Here is a 19,012-nt window from a genome sequence, read left to right on the forward strand (position 1 = left end):
CATTGGCTCCGTACATGATAAAATTTCGCTGCTAGGAAGCTAACTGTATACCGTCCTCCTCTGGCGCTGGTGGAGGTTGAAGGGGATTCATATGCCGCCAGGCCCAATGTAAACAAGCGAATCTCTGATGCGACCTCAGACCAGACTTCTTTTTGTATTTTCTTCCGCACTAACACACATGTGGTCGACAATCCGAATCTGTGTGCTCTCATGTCAGCCCTATTTCCTTGAAGAAGGAGGTAGGTGCTTCTCTGCCAAGTGCCTCTTCAAATGCTCTCTACTGAACGCTGTTTCGCACCCGGGAACCGGGCACGCATATACCCGCTGTTTTGAATCTGTTTGCTTTCATGTCAGCCCTCTTTCTTGAAGAGGAGGTAGATGCTTCTCTCACGGACTATCAAGTGCCTCTTCAAATTATCTGTTCTGTAGAATACTGCTTCACACCCGCGGACCGAGCATGGATGTACCCGCTGTTTTGAATCTGTTTGCTTTCATGTCAGCCCTCTTTCTTGAAGAGGAGGTAGATGCTTCTCTCACGGACTATCAAGTGCCTCTTCAAATTATCTGTTCTGTAGAATACTGCTTCACACCCGCGGACCGAGCATGGATGTACCCGCTCTCCTGAATCTGTTTGCTCTCATGTTAGGCCTATTTCCCGGCAAGCAGAGCGGGTGCATCTTACGGATTCTCTGATGTGTTTTCAAAGTACGGGGAGTGGGAAGGAGGAGGAAGAGGGAGGAAGGGGGAGGCGGGGTAAAAAAGAGAGAGAGAGAGAGAGAGACAGTGTGTCGTCCAGTCCTCAACGACTGGGCACGGATGATAATCAGAAGTTGGTCGATGGGATGGGATGAGATGGTATGTACATACAATGCATTACTGCTGCGCGAGGCGATGGCAGCAAGGAAGTTGGCGGTTGCGTGTCTTCGAGAGAAAGTTGCTCGTAGGAGTGTTTCACAAGACTTGGAGGGTCGAAACTGGCACTCAAGCATCATGTTATCCGTTAAAGGGGCATCTAATAGAAATATAACAATTAACACAAGTAGATAATTCCGAAAGAGTATCGAATGTACTCCGTAGTTATCCTCAAAATTCTACCGTACTAATATTCAAGTTTATAGTAGTTGTTCCTGAGAATTCTGTTCTAGAACGTTCCGACGTGCATGCCGACCCCGGGGACCGGATTCTTTCCGGCTTTGAAGACGGACCAGCACCATGATGAAGGCGCACCGCCGTCGGAAGATATCACCAGGAGTCAAACCAGATTGGGGCCTGCAAGCGATTTCCACAACCTGTCGTCGCTCGGGGATCTGCAATATCGGAGGGGGGCGAGGCGTAAGCTCATCGGGCTCCTGACTTCCACCAGCCGGGAAGACCCATCGCGGTCTGGCGCCGCCTCAGGGGATGCCTCAAGCCGACCTGGTGCTATTGCTATTGAGCAGGCCGAAATACCTTCTCGCGCTGTCATCAAGAATGAGTGTGAATCAGACATCGGCGGTGCCAGCCTTCCGTCGAAACGCCGCCGCCGCCCATACCAGCACGAAGATTACCTTGACATTATTGAGGTTGTTGACATAACCGCCTCCCCGAGACCTGGAAAAAGGCGGGAAAAGACAGTGCCTCAATCTTCGATAGTGAAGCATCAGGGCACCAACAGTCGCCGTGCTCCAGCTGCTCAAGCGACCCGGCGTTGGAACTACCGAGGCCTTGTCGGATATGAGCTGAGGAATGGAAAGCCGTGGGTACGTGTTGCGTGGCACCCCACCTGGGAACCCGCCGAAGAGTTTCCTTCCGCCCAAGTGGAGGAGGCGAGACATCTACCGCTGAAGAAGGGTGAAGGAGGGCCAAAGAGTGCGAACAGGTTAAGAAAGGCGCGGAAACAGCAGTAGATGGTGTATTTATTAAAGCTAGTATACAATTTTGTTCCATGAAAGTACTGTCGTCCATGATTCTCGTGTAGCCAACCAGACTTACGTTCCCATCACCCGTTCGGTCATCGTTTTCTTGCGTGGGGACTTGATACTTGACTTGTGCCACCTCATGCCCCTTGAAGAGGCTTGACGTGAGCGTACCAGCTTCCGGTTCTTCGCACTTTGAGGCTCCCAAACAGACGATCCAGATGACACTGAGCAGTGTTTGATTCGGCTATAAACTCATCTTTGACCTTGCATCCCTGGAGCTTCGCTGTCGCATCCCAGCTGTACGGCCTTCTGGTGCGCCCGCCTCCGGGGGCCGCAGGCAAAGCCGGGCGGCCGAGTGCTGGGAATAAGAGGAGGTGGACCGAAAACGAGGACGTGCGCCTTCGTCGTATGAGAAACGCGGATGACGACTGGCCGGACATCGAGAGACGGTTCCCGCACCGGACACTGAATGCTCTACGGCAGCGGTGCGTGTTGCTCCAGCAGCACTGCTCATCAGGTGAAGATGGTTGGCCCTCTTGAAGCTAAACTGCTCATGTGTCGCCCAAGTAATGAGCTAAATCCTCACAAGAGGAATCCGCCTGTGAGGATTTCCGTCGCAGCAGCTTCCCCTCAAAAAAATCCTCTTCATTAGTCAGCTGAAGAAACTTGAGACGAAACTGAGCGACGAAGTCACTCTTAGGGCCAGCGTAGACGGTGTAGCTGCAGACGCCTTGCACAGCTACTGGAATATCACCTCCAAGGTGCTCCTTCACGCGGGAGATCACAATCTTAAAGCATGCCGCTGACATGCTACAAACGAAAATCTCATACTACTGGCATCTCATATTGCAAATTGCTGGAGCCCTGCGATTGCCAAACCCGGCGTCGGCAATGAAATCTTCCAGGGCGTCGCGTTCTTTGCTAGGTTCCAGGTCTATCACTCATTGGCGGCATGGCGGCCAACGGATACGGAACCAGTGCCCCTCAATCAGAGAAATTTGGTTGATTTCGGTACTAGGCGGAGATGCCTAAGTCTCATTAGCATTGGTGGTCAGCTATGAGACTACTCCTTACCATGATCTCAGTGAGTCGTGTTCAAATGTTCAATAAGCCGCAGCTCAGTGAGGAGGTTTGTTCAGGAGCTCGATCGTGGAGGCAAAGCTAGATTGAAACATGAAGAGACAACCGGGCAGGCATCTTTGACTATTTATGTACTGATTAATGGCTTGAGCTTTGAAAGCAGGAGGCATTGAAGCTAGGAAATAACGGTGCGGCATGTTCGATTCACGAATCTTAGGGTGTAAAGAAACAAATGAAAGAAAAGGAATAATGTAAAGCTAAGCCAGGACCCGTGCCTGATAATCATCCGCGAAGAGGTAACGTATGTGGTGGTCCAATAATTAACGAAGGAAAGCAAGAGAATGTGATCAATGTAATGTGCCCATCGGGAGGTTATACTGCATCCATTCCCGGAAGCATGACGGTTCCACTGTAAAATACCTCGCTCGCTTCATCAGCAGGTCCAGCCGGTGCCGGGATCTCAAAATTCCATACAACGTGAACACTAATTCTCCAATGCTATTGATAACAGTGGAACATAAACCGCTGGCGTAACAACCAGTCCTTACCATGTCCATCCCCATTGGTACCATCTGACAGCAGACACCAGGAATAGTTCAGGGTGCATGATTCTTCTGATTTGCGCTCGGTTATCTCAGTAGACACCTCCTGGATAACGAGAATTCCATCAGAGGTAAGATTCAGGGTGGAAGAAGCGTAGTTCGCGGGTAGATTAAGAGGCGTCTCGGATATCATGCAGGGGATGATATGGGGAAGTGGTGTGGTTTGCGGAGGAAGCATATCCATGTTAGTGTCTTTGACCACCTACACGTTAGTTACCACGTACCCGTTGGTCCATTCTCTTGATTGTTGACTGGTTTTTCCCACCCCAAATTCCACCACTCCTAGGATAGATATGATTAATATTTTTTTATTCCAGAGCTTAGATAATATGAGTACTCCCTCCGAGATATATAAAAAGTCAAGATCTTAAGGCGTTGGGTAGCTGGTGGAGGATAATAACGGGTACGTGGTAAATAACGTGTAGGTGGTCAAAGACACTATCTGCTTGCAAGTGCCTTGGATCTATCACACATCTTCCTAGGCTGGAAGGACTGATTGGTACTTAAATCCTGACTCACTGAACTGCGCAAAAAGAAAAGCAAATACCAGACTTCCCTTGGCTCATCCCAGAGCCATTGGCCTCAAAGGGTTGCTTCCACACGAAAAATGCCAAATCAGGCAACCGTCGCCTGCAAGTACATGCATTAGGCGATGTACTGGCAAGAGGGGCAGATCAAGGATCTCAGCCTCGCTGCATCTCTTTACTTTCTTGAACTGGGAGGGAGTGCTACAAGGCTATATAAACCTCGTGTCGTTCCCCCCTCCATCCTTTGAATTTTAGAATTAAACAGCAAGCAAATGCCCGAAAGATCTATTTCTGATCAATCAAGCTCCTGATCTCCCTACCGTATCCCCAAAGCCGAGGATCCATCTACATAAAATGGCTCCCCCCAACGAGCAGAGTCTTTCTCAAGGCATCCAAGCCGAGCTGCAGGCCAAAAAACAACGACTCGCGCTGCTGGAACAAGAAGAGGTCCAGGCGCTATCCTACATGCAGGAACTTCAGGCTCAGGCACGAGTAATACAACAGCTGAACACGAGTGCCAGGGAGGTTCAAGCGGCCCGTGCAGTACAGACTAGCGGCAAGACGGTGGCGCAACAGGTTCAAGACCAGATGACAGAAGTGGCCAGAATCCAAGCTGAGGTAGAGGTTGTGCGAAGCACGATTGAATTACTCAGTAGTCCATAGTAAATCCACGAGGTAGTGTATACAACTCAATTCCTCCGATCCCTGCTGACCAGGTACACTAGACATATTGCCCCAATCGCGATAAGCGGCCACCGCGTGTGTGGTCTTTCGAGCTCAGCTTTCAGCTCCCCTTTTCTTCGGACTTCACTTTCAACTCTTGCGAAGAGATCACCCTCCGTTTCGTCTCCATCCCCAAAGACCTTCTCGGCTTTTTCGCCCGGGTCCTTCAACCCCAGCTTGGCTTCCTGTTCTGGCGTTAAAGTTGGACTCGAGAAAGTCACACGTTGTTGTACTCCCAACTCTTGTCTCTTTTTTTCAAAGCATGCCAATTCGACTACCTTTTGCTTCAAAATGTCAAGCTCAGGTTGCCAAATAGTCAATTTAAAAAATGCTTCCACTCTCTGATTACGGTCCCAATCGTAGTAGCGGGAATCTAGAGCATGGCAGTAGACGTTTCCGAAGGAGTGAGGTTTCAAAAGTCCGTGAGCAATAGCTTGGTCCTCGTATGCCTGCTGGCGCCAGACCTTCACCACGGGAAGCTCTGATCGCAGTTGTCGGTGAGGGTTGTATGAAGTGTGCACATGCTCACACACGGAGTTAATGAAGTCTCGAGCTGCGATCATAAATGGGAAAGCGAGCAAGGGCTCGGCAATTTGCACCACCTGAAGATTGGTGAGCCAGTAAGGGGGAACCGCAAACAACTGAACCGGGAGAGTATGACTCCACTCCCAATCCAGAATAGAAGTAATGTTGAAGTTGTCATCAACAACAATATTGGGCGGGCGGAGATCGCCATGCATCAAAATAAAAGGGCCATGGTTGTACTTTGGTTTAACCCAGTTCATCACAACACCCTGACCAGCCCAAATACTGTATCGATAATGTTGTGCATCCTCTTCCCCCATTATTGAATCCGGGCATCGGGAGTAGTCGTTGTAGATGAGTCTGAAAATCAGGTAGACATAATCGATTGCGGAGGTGAATGTCTGCTGAGGAGGCAGAAAACGCGAACAAAAGTCAAAACCACCGACCTCTTGGTCATTGATATCGACTGATAGAGGTCGGTTGTTGGCAAATATCCAGTTCTCATCATTCTCATCCAGAGTGAGAGCTCCGATTCGGTCGAATTGTTGGTGATAGAGTTGGATATAGACATCAGCGAGTTGGGTGTACAAATGTTCTCTTGTACTTTTCTCAAGATCTGGAAGCACAACGCCAGCCAATGTCTTCCCTTCAGTATACTCCATAAGCATAAATGGAAGGCCGAGGACGTTGTCATCGCCGTGTATGGAGTAGCCGTGGAGACGAGGAATGGGAATGGTGGTCTTCTCTGCAATATACCTAGTTGATGTTAGCTTCACTTGTAGTTCTACCATCAATTTCCACGAAACACCTGGGAGGGGGCCCGCCTACTTCATGGTTGCAATTTCGCCGCGCATCTTCTCCTCCGGAAATGCTAGTCGGGGGAGAAGAGGAATCCTGACCATCCACTTCTCACCTTCCACGCTCTCAGCATCCTGGTTAAAGATCACAGGAAAGCAGACGTTAAAGCCACCCTTTTTCCAGTCCGAAAAGATACGACAGGGACTTTTGGCAGGATGAAAGGATGTGGCCAGCTTACAGACTTTTGAAGGATCAATGGAAGCTATAAGCTCCTCTGCAGCTTGATCAACTCTGTGCTTTGTGATTTGATCCATAATTGGATGATTCTAGAGACCAAAATATTTGTGGGAGAATGGCAAGAAGAACTTAGAATGTTGTAAGCATCTGAACCCATGTTTTTTGCAGCCTTGTTGTTTGCTCTTCTGCGAGAACAAATGCAGGGGGTGAGCTCCCATGTCACGTGACATTCTAGAGTTTGGGTTAGGCTCCAGGGGCTCTAAAGCAACCTTGGAATGACTAAGCCCCTAATTTCTGAAAGTCCATCCTTTGTTTGTATCACTCTGCCAATGTGGTTCCATAGATCATGCTTGCACACCGCACGTCCACAGTCAGAAGGGCATACTGTGTTGGTCATTGTCATGTTCTATTCCAAGGCAGCCATCCTGAGATTGGCATGCTCAAGCAGGCGGGGATTAGGCCCCAGCTTCATGTAGCACCTCTCCTTTGTTAAGCAGCAGTTCAACCACTACTCTGCCAGGTCGGCACAGTAAAAAATGGCACCTCGCACCCCACGATTTTGTCCATTATTATCATCACAACCATTGCATTCCTCTTCTCGTGTCCAGCATAACATTGTTTTTGATTAGGTCTATACATGAGGGTTAAGCCCTGTTGATACATACAGCCTTGCAGAGGTGCAACCACCAGGCGCTGGGCAGGGAATCGAACTCACCGATGCGCCTTGATCGCGTCGCGGAGGGACTTCAAAAGCTCAGTAGGCGAACCGTACAATGTACCCTGACACATGATGGCGCTCTGATAGCTGAGCAGCTTCGGGTTCAGCTGCACAACTGTCTCCTCACCACTTATGCTCTCAACAGTGATCTTGTTGGCACCGCTACCATCCCGTGTGATGAAGGTATCCAGCCCCAGCTCCTCGTCTGTCATCATTGCGTAGCCCAAGATCATCCAAAAAAAATGCTTCGGGTCTTCACTGATATATCCACGCCTCCGCCTTCATTCCACAGACTGCAAACGCATGGACAATCGACGCGTCGGCTGGGCCTTGAAGACCTCCCGTGTGACGGCGCCGACCTTTTGACCTCATTACCAGATATGGACAAGGACTAGGGCACGACCTTAGGGCTTCCTTTGTTTATCTGCAACACTTCGCGTAGCAGCATTCATCCTTTTCTTTCTTCTTCAGCTTTGAATCTTCGTATATTGCGCTCTATTTGTATGTTAGGTCGAATAGAATTGGCATCGTTACATCCCGCACATAGCGCGCCATCTGCAGCAGCGCACTTTTGCTCCTGATCTTATCCTTGGGTTTTTTCAACTCACCGACGACCCGGATATCCTTCCAGTTGTGCTTTCCACTGATGTCACTCGCGTTTCGGTCCCTGAGGAGGAGATCAATCTGTCGCTCCGTCGCTCTTGCTCGCCGTGGTGAAATAGACGCTTGGTGCATCCGGCAGGAACTCGTCCTGGAATCCAAACCACCAGTCGAGGGCGTCTTTCTCTGTTGGCGGGTCGGGGAAGCCCGACCATCCACTGTCAGCTCCGGAGCCAAGCGCGCGGCGAGTGGCATCATCTGCCCGTGTGTTCCAGTCTTTTCCTTCAAAATATTTTTTGAAGAAACCCTCAACATCCTGGTGAGTACAGCCCTCAATCTCCTCGAAGAGTCTTCCTTCCACCAGCCGACGCGTCTGCTCTGACCCTTTCTGCGATGATGATGTAGATCTGAACGACGTGCCATCAAATGACGGAGGAATGCTCGTCGGGGGGGTGGTTCGAGAGATACTGGTGATAAGGTCGAGGACCGAAGATGTGTGAACAGCCTTGATAGTTCAGAAGCAACATCTCTTTTGCTTATCGGGGGTCGGAGATTAAAGCAGCTTTTTCATCCATTAAAGTGATTAAAAGCTTTGATATCGCTGTTTGGCGGATATCATCAGGGTCATCGTCAGCGCCGTCGTAGGATGTTAGGGATAGCCGTTCCGCATCTTGGAGCAAGTCACGTACACGATCGAGCGAGTCAGCCAAAGGATATTTTGTGATGATAGAGAGTTCGGCTTGCGATAATTTTGCCATACCTGCGACGCGAGCTGTCACAGAATATTGAGAGAGTTGCTTGAAGAGGCAGCCCTGGCAAACCAGAAGCCTTCGGGGATGTGCCAAGACCCTAAGCCCAGGCGGGCGCGGGTACGGGGGAGGAATTACTTAATCCCGAGATGGTGCCAAGTGATATCCTTCTGGCTCATCCTTCATTAACCGTGCTTCAAAGGCTAACGACCCTAACAGCTAATGTTTTACAGATATACTTTCTAGGCTACAACAGATACTTGGCAAATTAGTGACTGTGTGATATCAGATTGACTATAATCTGACATGTAGAGCCAAGCTGGGACACTCTGTTGAGGTAATATAATGTAAGAAATCCCGCTCCTCGCGGATCCTTTACTTCTATTTCTATCTCTCATGTAATCAATAGGGCTAGCAGCCCTTGACTACACACAACTATATAGACTGGAGTTTGCAAATACTATTCATAACTCAGCTTGAATACTATTATATATTTAACTTCTATATTTTATCTTTCTACTGTAAATACTTTTAGTAGTTAATAGTATATATCATATCAAGCTATAAATACTCAAATAATTATCTGTAAGCACTTATTCTTATATTTCAAGCTCAGTCAGTCAGTAATTATCTGTTATAACTGAAAGAACTAGAAACTTATATACTTCAATCTCTGTAAACTCTACTATAGATACTCTTAGACTAGCTGCTAGAATCATGAATTTCACATTTAATTTCATTTGATCTGATCTCATACATTTCTTGATATAAGTCTCATCAGAACTAAGTCTTAAAAAAATCTGAAAATGAATTATTTCTGAGAGAAATGATGTGAAAAATGACCAGATTTAATTCAAGAACAGTGAAATGAGAGTAATTTTCCAGAATAAACTGTGAAAGATAATCATTCTTTCAAAATCAGAATAAGACTAAGACTGAAGATTAAAATCAGTCTCATTCAGTTCATTCAGTGATTGCTTATATAATCAGAATTTGATAATGATTATTGATAACACTTATGAAATAACTAAATATATTCTTATACAAGTTTATTCTTCACTTTCTCATGAAAACTACACTTTTCTGATAAACTGTGATCAGAGATATTAAACTATCTGATAATTTCATATTTTACAATCATGAGTTTCTTAATTGTTTCTTCTTATAATTGTTCTCAGTGATAGTAATAAATAGACTGGTCACTGAAATCATGAATTTCACATTTGATCTCATTTGATCTGGTCTCATACATTTCTTGACGTGAATCCCGCTGAGACTGGCTATCAAAAAAACATGTAAAGTGACTATATATCAGATCTTAAAATGGAATCATGACTTGAAAAAAATGAGAAAGTGGTTTCATTTGATTCCATTTAGTCTCATTCTTGGCATAAAGTTACTATTTTTAGACATTTTAAGGTTTTTTTTAGACTATTTTTAATTTTTTAAAAAGTAACACTTTTTGGTAATGCTCAAATGAGATTTAAAGTCATTTAAAGTAATAAAAATAATTTAAATTGAGAAGTGGAAATCATGGTCTCATTTGAAAAATGTGACAAGAGTAGACAGTAAGTCTCACTGAAACAGTATGAGACTACTATCTAATGCTAAAACTGTGTAATGGGATCAGTTGAATTGGTAATGAGACTATCAAAAAATCTGGTTCTGGTCCCAGACACGGTCACATGGTCAGTCTAGTAATAAATATCTTGACTTGAGTTGAACTTTCACTTCATTCTCATCTCTGTTAATGAAATTATCAGAATATCATGTACTATCAGTGTAACAGTTGAATATATACTCTCAATAATTTTTCATAACTCTAGAATTGATTTGATGTGTAAATTCATCAGATCATCTTGAAGATAGTGATCAAATTCAGTTTTACAAGTATGTAGTTTTGCCTGACTTTTAATTGTAATCAATGTATGTAAGTTCTATTTCAAAGTTAGTATTATAGTTCTATATAATATGAAGTGTTATTAAAGATTATTACTTACTAGAGAATTGTATTTCACTGTCTTCACATCTCAAATATCTGCTTATTCAAATCTCTGATAGTTGACATTATAGTAGTCTCAGATTAATTTAATATATAAGTCTCATTTCTTCTCTGTTCAATCTTAAGAAGTGTAGATATTAACTTAATAGAAGAGATCTAGTAGAGCTGCTACAGTATAGTACTCTGTAAAAGATTGTTCTATTTTACTGTAGTAATATATCAGTTTATCTCTTACAGTAATAATAGTCTGTGCTATAGCATCATCTTAGACTGAATTTCTTTTTAAGTGATTCAACTGCTTCTCAAGATAAGTAAATAAACTGTTATATACTCATCAGACTGACTGCAGCATTGATGTATAAGTGATTAAGACTGTCTTTATTATCTTATAAAACTGAAACAGTAAATCAATCATATATTTCAACTGAGTTCACTTCATATCAGAAAGTTTCAATATCTGAATCTTTTCTTAATCAGAGTATTGCACTTAATAATCAATTATCTGATACAATCAAAGAGTCTGAACAGTTATCTTATATATTGAACTTCATCATATTTTAATATTTTGTATCATATTCAGTGATGTGACTGATTTATTTATTTATTGAATATCATGAAATCATTGTTATTATTTAGAAGAGATATAAATCATATTAACAATGTTTCAAATCTATGATATTTAAATTATTAGTCAATCTATTTAAAATTAACAGTAGTGTTATTAAAAAGCATTATTAAAAAACAATATTAAAAAGTGTTATCAAAAAACATTATCTTTTATAAAGTGAATGTAAAAGTTACTTAAGTAATTACTTTCATCTTATTCTCATCTCAAGAATCAGTCATCTCATTATTCTTCATCTCAATGTTAAGATTCTTTATCAGTGTTTATATCACAAGTTGAATCACATGAGCAATGCAGAGAATATAATCTTGTTTATTATTTCAGAAATGCAAAGTCAATTTTTACTTCAAGCTCTTCATCATAGTGTAGTTATTCACAGTATTATCAGTTGTAATTATAAGAAGACTGAGACTAATATCTCAATAGTTATTTTTAATCACAGTTATTAATATCTCTGTTATATAATTCTCAGTATGACTACTGATCAATGATTCAAATTTAATTAATGTGTAAGAATAAGTGCTCGCAGGCAATTATTCGGGTGTTTGCAGCTTGATGTGATATGTACTGTTAACTACTAGAAGTGTTCATGATAGAAAGATAAATGTAGAAATCAAATGTATAATAGTATTCAAGCTGAGTTATAAATAGTATTCATGAACTCCAGTCTATATAGTTATGTGTAGCCAAGAGCCGCTAGCCCTATTGATTATGTGAGAGATAGAAATAGAGGTAAAGAATTCACAAGAAGTGAGATTTCTTACATATCTCTCTCTCTCTAAGGCTTCATCTGCAAAGCCTTTCACTGAGTGACTTCATAGTCAGCTCAGCACTGCAGTGATACTCACTAAAAACTCTTCACATCTATAAAAAACCTCAGTGAGGAAAAATCTCTTGTTATCATGAAGAGAAAAGAGTCTGTCACTCAGTTTCTTATTCTGTAAGATTCTTTATAATCTACAGATTCTTCTCTGACTATTACATAGATTTATCTTGCATCTTTCATACAGAAGAGTTCTGGTTGACTCTCAATCATTTTCACAAGATTCTTGTATAATCATCACACAGATTCATCTTACAGATGAATCACTCTTTGTGAGATCATTCTCATCAAAGAGAAACATTTGTGAGTTGATCTTTCACTCATTCTTGCAAATCATTGCTCTTTAACACTGTAGAATTGTGAGGAATTTTTCATTCTTTCATCAACTCTGTAGAATTATAGAATTAAGATATTCACAGTCTGCAATCACTCTTTGTAGTCATATAGAAAGATTCAGGCCTGTGATTCACAATCACTCTTATTTGCTAGAGTGATCTGGCTATTTCACAGAATCACTCACAGTGTAAGCAAACCTCTCTAGAGTAGTATAAATATCTCAGATCTGTCTGTGAAATCTCATCTTCTTTTCTCTTTTTCTGTAACAGCTTTCATTCTTACAAACTGTGAGTATTCTCATTCATCTGTGAAGTGTTTTCACTCAGATGATAGAGAGAGAGTGTTTCTAACAATATTCACATGTTGATTCAAGAACTTCTCAAGAATAAAAATTTTTTCAATTTCAATATCTTTGCAAACAATATCTGACTGTCACTAAGCTTCTTGTGAATGTCCCTGTGACTCCTCTGATTGCTTTTTACTGGCTGGTGGAGCAGGGGCACTGCCACCTACAACTGCATCTTCATTCTTCTCAGCCTTGCCATCACACCTGATCTTCAGGCCAGTAGCTCACCTCATCCCTCTCCCAGGCCAGTCTCTGACTCTAAGCAGTGCAGTTTCTTTCTTTGCTGTAAGTCTTCTCATAAGTAATTCCTTACAGATTCTAGCTGACAGTTCTTGTGAAGCTTCTGATGTTGTCAGTGTCTTCTGCAGCTTCACAGGCCTATGATCATCTTCTCTCTGCCTGCACAATCTCTGACCAGGCATATGTGAATATGCCTAGGTTCTCTATCAATGATCCTCGCGCCGCGGCGCATTTCTGCAATCCCATTGTCAATGGGAGATGGGTTCTCAGGTACCTGCAAAATCCAGGTAATCAAGGCAATGTGAATGCCATGAATTTGTGATGAGAGTTAACCTGGGCAGATGAGCCTTCTCTTCACATTCTCATTGTTTCTGGGCTGGATACTCCAGCACAACTGAGAGAGTGAACACAGCTTTGTGAGGGATATCTGGTCACATACACAGATGACCAGTCTTCAAGATTCTGCTACAACTGTACATGCTCTGGTATCTGACTTCTCTGAAGTCTGTGCATTTCTGACAGTCTTTGCATCAAATGCAATAATTGTCTGTACTGTGAATATGATGCTCTCTGCTCCTTTGAAGAGAGAAATTGATAGTTGTGAGAGGATTGAGTGTTGTGAGTATTGATGATGTGAATATGAGTTTTCTTTATTTTTTCTTTATTGATCTCTAAATTATATTCACAGCCCTGTTTGTTTTCTTATTTTTTAACTTTAATGAGAATATGTTTTCTTCTTTCCTTGTGTACACTGTAGACTGTTCATCTCAGTAGAAACTTATTATCTTGTAGACTAGGGTTTGCAAATGACAGTGTTAATGTCTTTATCACAATCAGGTTCTTAGTGAAGACTGTGTCATTCTGACTTATCAGAATTCATAGTATGAAAGTCATGTCTCAGCTTCTGCAGATGTCTTATCTGCTCAGATGATTCTTAAGTAAACTCATTCATCTTATCAGAATATTCTTGTCACTGAACCTTGAATCAGAGCTTGTGATCTCACTTCTCTGAGTCAATAATTTCTTTAATCTGATATTCTCTTTCACTCTCTAGTGCTTTATAAATAGAGTGATGAGTCACAGAGTTCTCTTCTGAGAATTCCTTATATTCACAGAGTAAAGAGATATGAAAAATATTATATATCTACAACTCAGATGACAGTTTCAATCTGTAGAACTGTGAGCTAACTTTCTTCACAATCTTGCAAGGCTCTGTTTATAAGAGATTCAGCTTCTTACTAGATCTCTGCATAGTGATGTTTTCTAGACTCAGTCAGACTCTATCATCTTTCTTGAAACTCTTTGTAATATACTTGAAGTTATAGTATCTCTTCTAATACTCTTGAGTCTTTTTCAAGAATTTGTGAGCTTTCTCTCAGATCTCTTGAATTCTCTCAGCTCATTCATAAGCATTATTACACTCTATAGTGTACTCTCACAGATTCATCAAGATCATTCATGAATGAGTCTCAGTGAGCATCTTAAAGAGGGTTTTATCTGTGCTGACATGCTTTAAGTTATTGTACATGAACTCTGTGAGTGATAATCAATGCACTCAGTCATTCTGATTGTAATTAACAAAGTATCACAGATACTGTTTCAATATACTTATCAGGTATTCTATCTGATCATCTGTCTGTTGATGAAAAGTCATACTTAGATCTCATGAGATCTTCAGTATAGTCATCAGATCAGATCAGAACTCTTCTGTGAAGATTGATTCTCTGTCTGAGACAATGTTCACAGATAATTCATGCAATCAGATCACATTGTGAATGAAGATGTGAGTTAAATTCTTTAACTTCAAGTTCTTACAGATGAGTATAAAGTGTGTCATCTTGATGAAGTGATTCACTATCATCAGCACACTGTCAAAGCAGGTATTATATATGTTCTTACTTTCAGAGAGGCTCACAAGAGCATTCATTTCTAGCTGTTCTCAAGGTTTCTATGAGATGAATAGAGAAGTAAGTTCTTCATATGACCTGAACTGCACTACTCATGAACTCTGATAAACAGTACAAGAATTCACTATCTTCTTCATAAGTTCTTGTATCTTCAGTCAGAAGTATTTTCTTACAAACAACTCATGAGTTCTAGTATCTGTAAAATGACTTACTAGAGAAGAGTTATGATATCTTTTGATGAGTTCTACATGTAGAAACTCATTTACAGGCATATAAATTCAACCCTCTCTTTGTAAGAGATTATTTAAGTTTCTTTAATTCTTTATTTCTGCAGAGTTGATCTCTGCTATAAGCAGTTTCTGAATATGCTGAGTATATTCATTCTTCAGTTGTAGTTCAGACAATCTGAATAGAAGATCTTGTGAAGACTTATGCTCTGTTTCTTCTTACATCAGGTCTTCTGCAGTGCTTCTCAAAGCCTGCAAATTCTTCAGGTTATAGGTACTCTCTTCAAGGATTCTTATGGAGATTCTCAGAGTGTTGACTCTCAGTGTCATAGAAAGTAGTTGTGCAGGCTTCTTCCCTCTCTTTTCTCTCTTCTCTCACAGGGGATTGAGAGACTCTTCAGTCAATCTCTTTGCAATACTCAGTCTGAGCATTCTGTGAAGCTTTTCTGCCTTCTCTAGCTTCTCTGTATCTGTCATCCTGGTCTTCTTAACATAGTCTGATCTGTGAGAGAATTTATCTGCCTTTCTATCAGAAACTCAAGCAGCTATAAGAAAATGACTAAATTCAGAATTATCTGAGTATGAAGAGGAGGAAATTAATCAGATATAGTCTGTTAAAACAGCTATACACTCTCTTTTAATAATTTGTTTTAATCACTGTTATAAGACTCTTGAAGTAGTGATATCAGTGATGAAAGAATTTCACTATTATGAGAAGCTTCTGATCATGAATGTTATAGTTGATCTCTGCAGGTTGCATCTTCTGTGAGAAAAAGGCCACTGAAACCCAGTTCTCATTTGACTGTAGTTGCAAGACTATTTCTGAAATTGCAAAGAAGAAGACATCTGTCTCTAATCTGATTAAGAGTAAGAAATCAAAGTGAAATAGTATCACTGTGTCTATGAATATCTGTTTCAATCTTACAAAGGCCCTGTGAGCTTCTGAGATAAGAAAGTTCTCACAGTTCTCTCTTCTCAACAATCTTTTCATTCTCTGTTTGTGAGATGACTTCTTCTTGTTTTCATTCTTCAGTATGTCTGTAAGAGTCAAGAAGATTCTCATAAATGCAAAGATAAACTGTCTATAGAAATTCACAAAGCTCAGAAAGATCTGAATCTCATAAATACTAGTTGACTCTGACTATGATAGAATAGTCTCAATCTGTGAAGGTTTCATCTGAATATCATCTGCAGTGATTACATATTCTAGGAAATTAATTCAGTGAGCACTGAAGTTGCACTTTGTAAGCTTAACATACAGTCCTGCCTTATCTAAGGTCTTCAACACACTTCACACATGCTCAGTATGTTCTTCCTTCTTCATGGAGTACATCATCACATCATTCAGATATATTATCACAAAGATATTCAGATATATGTGAAGTGTTTTGTTGATGAAAGACTGAAATGCTGTGAGAGTATTAGTCAGATCAAAAGACATCACTAGATATTCAAATAATCTCAGTGCAGTTCTAAAGACAGTCTTTCATTCATCTTCAGACTGTATTTGCAGCTGTGTATATGTATTGATTACATTCAGTTGTATGAATATGATAGCTTCTGTGAGACAGTTGATCACATTCTCAATCAGAGACAGAGAATAGTGATTCTTTGTTATCTTGGAGTTCAGATCATGATAGTTTATACACAATCTGAGATCTTCATTCTTCTTCTTCATGAATATCACAGAGGCTCCTGTGAAGGCCTGTGAAGATTGAATGAAGTCATTCTTCAGATTCTTCTTCACATAGGTCTGCAAGACCTCTGTCTTATGATGGAAGAGCTTATAGATTAGTTCTCAGAAGGGTTTCTGCTCTTCTATCAAATCTATTACTAGATTCTTCTTGTGATGAGAAGAAAGCTCAGCTGCCTTAGCTGAGCTGAACATCTCTGTGAGATCTCAGTATTTCTCTGGTATCTGAAGCTCAGTTTTCATGATTGTGAGATTCTCAGACACTTACAAAGTCATTATATAGATGAGCTTGTCTTCTCTAATCAACTCTGCAGCATCAACTGCTTCTACCTCTGTAAGTGAGTCTGTTAACACTGATCAGAAGTATAAACCTGACTCATGAACAGCTATGTGCAGATTGTGTTTTTGAAGTTATGCAAGTCTCAAATACATGTCATCTGTGATGTTCATGATAATCACAGTTTCTGCAAATCTTCTTCAGGTTTCAGAGAGATCTTGTAATTCAAAGATGACTCTCACAAGTCTCTCAGTTCTCAGATCTGAGTTCTCACACCCTGCTTGTTGTAAGAGCAGGTTCTCAGTCTTCACCTTTCAGCTCATTCACTCTGTGAGCTTTAGAGACATCACAGTGACCTGGGATTCTGAGTTCATCAATACTTCTCATACTTGTGAGACAGCAGTACTGCAGTGCAGTCTCTCTCTGTGAGTAAGCATTTTCATTGAAGAAGCAACAGATTCAGATGTCAGCTTCAAGGCTCTTAAGAAGGCTGTTGCTGACTCTGTCTGTGACTTCTCAAATTTCTATTTTGATTTGTCTGAACAGTTTGCGCGGAGATGTCCTGATTTAGAACAGATGAAGCAGAGTCTCTTTTTCTTAATCTCTCTGTTATACACTCTGTTCACAGGAGCTTGTGAAGCTCTCTCTCTCTGCTCAGCAGTCAGATATGAATCTCTCTGTGTCTTATCATCTTTTTCTGACAAACCTGTTCTCTGTTGTTCTGATTCTTGCAGGGCTGGTCAATGATCTGCTCTCTGTGAGTCTGTGGCTCTCACAGTGATCTGTAAGTGATGAATAAGAGTCATCAGTTTCTTCAGAGTCAAGGACTTAGAGCCTTGCTTAATGAGCTTGTTCTGCATGTCTTTATTCAGTCTCTTTACAAACATCATCATTCAGGTCTTGTTTCAGGACTCTGTTTTCACAGATCTCAATTCATGTCACAATTTCATGAAGTGCTGTGAGTAGTCTTCATCAGATTTCTCACCTCTTTTTCTAATATTGATGATTGTGGCTCAGGTGTTCTCTGTCTGGCTTGTGAAGTCTCTCAACTTGTTCTCTAGATAGGTCTTGAGAACAGATCATTGAGATCTCTCATGATCATTCTCTAGATGATTCAGCCAGTTCTTGGCTTCAGTGTAATAGAGGTCTGTCATTGTGTAGATGACAGCTTCTTCATCTTTCATGTCACACAGCCGGGCTTGTGAGTCAATTTCAAATGCAAACTTGCAAAAGCTTTTATAGATTGTGGTTTGATAGGTGGCCTTAAGTGGTTGTGACTTGAGGAAGTTTCTTTTCAGTTTGTGAGTGTCTCTGAAGATCATGTCTAGAGACTCAGTTCAAGAGTGTTTGCAGGCAGTAAGCATTCCTTGTAGAAAAATAGCTTGATTCTGTGAAAGATGCTCAAGAATGTTCTTCACTGAGATTGATTCATTTGTGGGTTCAAAGGGTTCCTCTGTCACAGATGCAGAGGATGATGTCTCATGAGTGATTAATAAGTTCTCTGAGACTTCTTTCACAGAGGTTATTCATGGTTCAGGTGGCTGCTCCTGAGTGTCTGCAGTAGGGTTTGCAGGGGTTGAAGCATGTGAGTTTCTAGTTCTTCCAGTCATAACAGGCGGTTGCTGACTGACTGAGCTTGAAATGTAAGAATAAGTGCTCACAGACAATTATTCAGGTGTTTGCAGCTTGGTGTGATATGTACTGTTAACTACTAGAAGTGTTCATAGTAGAAAGATAAATGTAGGGATCAAATGTATAATAGCATTCAAGCTGAGTTGTGAATAGTATTCGTGAACTCCAGTCTATATAGTTGTGTGTAGCCAAGGGCCGCTAGCCCTATTGATTACATGAGAGATAGGAATAGGGGTAAAGAATCTGCAAGGAGCGGGATTTCTTACATAATGTCTCTTAATAAGTTCAGTTCTCATCAATGTAATAACATGTAACTCTTATAAATGTAAGATTATTTGTACTAGTTCATGCATTCACTATGAGAGACACTCTTTGATAATTCTTTAACTCTGATTCTAGATATTACATATTGACTTTGTAGTATATCTCAAGATTGAACTGAAGACA

At 41.4% G+C, this 19,012-nt stretch overlaps 8 protein-coding genes across 8 annotated transcripts; 1 reads left to right on the forward strand and 7 right to left on the reverse strand.

Annotated features, from left to right (window-relative positions):
- Positions 1–1,160: 1,160 nt before the first annotated feature.
- On the forward strand, positions 1,161–3,289 carry BDCG_09257 (uncharacterized protein; the record flags this gene model as incomplete). The annotated part of the gene is made up of 1 exon (XM_045425043.1): positions 1,161–3,289. The coding sequence occupies one exon, from the start codon at positions 1,161–1,163 to the stop codon at positions 1,884–1,886; it is 726 nt and encodes a 241-aa protein (XP_045273624.1). The 3' UTR covers positions 1,887–3,289.
- Positions 2,450–2,707, reverse strand: BDCG_17940 (uncharacterized protein; the record flags this gene model as incomplete). The annotated part of the gene is made up of 1 exon (XM_045426980.1): positions 2,450–2,707. One exon carries the CDS (start codon positions 2,705–2,707, stop codon positions 2,450–2,452), a length of 258 nt encoding a protein of 85 aa, XP_045282861.1.
- A 61-nt stretch (positions 3,290–3,350) lies between the features above and the next one.
- Positions 3,351–3,764, reverse strand: BDCG_17941 (uncharacterized protein; the record flags this gene model as incomplete). The annotated part of the gene is made up of 2 exons (XM_045426981.1): positions 3,351–3,462; positions 3,502–3,764. The coding sequence occupies 2 exons, from the start codon at positions 3,762–3,764 to the stop codon at positions 3,351–3,353; spliced, it is 375 nt and encodes a 124-aa protein (XP_045282862.1).
- Positions 3,765–4,796: 1,032 nt separating this feature from the next.
- BDCG_09259 (uncharacterized protein) lies at positions 4,797–6,467 on the reverse strand (the record flags this gene model as incomplete). The annotated part of the gene is made up of 2 exons (XM_045425044.1): positions 4,797–6,111; positions 6,184–6,467. 2 exons carry the CDS (start codon positions 6,465–6,467, stop codon positions 4,797–4,799), a joined length of 1,599 nt encoding a protein of 532 aa, XP_045273625.1.
- Positions 6,468–7,101: 634 nt separating this feature from the next.
- On the reverse strand, positions 7,102–7,320 carry BDCG_17942 (uncharacterized protein; the record flags this gene model as incomplete). Its single annotated transcript, XM_045426982.1, has 1 exon — positions 7,102–7,320. One exon carries the CDS (start codon positions 7,318–7,320, stop codon positions 7,102–7,104), a length of 219 nt encoding a protein of 72 aa, XP_045282863.1.
- Positions 7,321–7,603: 283 nt separating this feature from the next.
- Positions 7,604–8,131, reverse strand: BDCG_17943 (uncharacterized protein; the record flags this gene model as incomplete). Its single annotated transcript, XM_045426983.1, has 1 exon — positions 7,604–8,131. The coding sequence occupies one exon, from the start codon at positions 8,129–8,131 to the stop codon at positions 7,604–7,606; it is 528 nt and encodes a 175-aa protein (XP_045282864.1).
- A 113-nt stretch (positions 8,132–8,244) lies between these two features.
- BDCG_17944 (uncharacterized protein) lies at positions 8,245–8,466 on the reverse strand (the record flags this gene model as incomplete). Its single annotated transcript, XM_045426984.1, has 1 exon — positions 8,245–8,466. One exon carries the CDS (start codon positions 8,464–8,466, stop codon positions 8,245–8,247), a length of 222 nt encoding a protein of 73 aa, XP_045282865.1.
- Positions 8,467–18,012: 9,546 nt separating this feature from the next.
- Positions 18,013–18,255, reverse strand: BDCG_17945 (uncharacterized protein; the record flags this gene model as incomplete). The annotated part of the gene is made up of 1 exon (XM_045426985.1): positions 18,013–18,255. One exon carries the CDS (start codon positions 18,253–18,255, stop codon positions 18,013–18,015), a length of 243 nt encoding a protein of 80 aa, XP_045282866.1.
- Positions 18,256–19,012: the final 757 nt, after the last annotated feature.

This window comes from Blastomyces dermatitidis, assembly GCF_000003525.1.
Source record: "Blastomyces dermatitidis ER-3 genomic scaffold supercont1.14, whole genome shotgun sequence".
In the NCBI taxonomy this organism is placed as follows: Eukaryota; Fungi; Ascomycota; class Eurotiomycetes; order Onygenales; family Ajellomycetaceae; genus Blastomyces; species Blastomyces dermatitidis.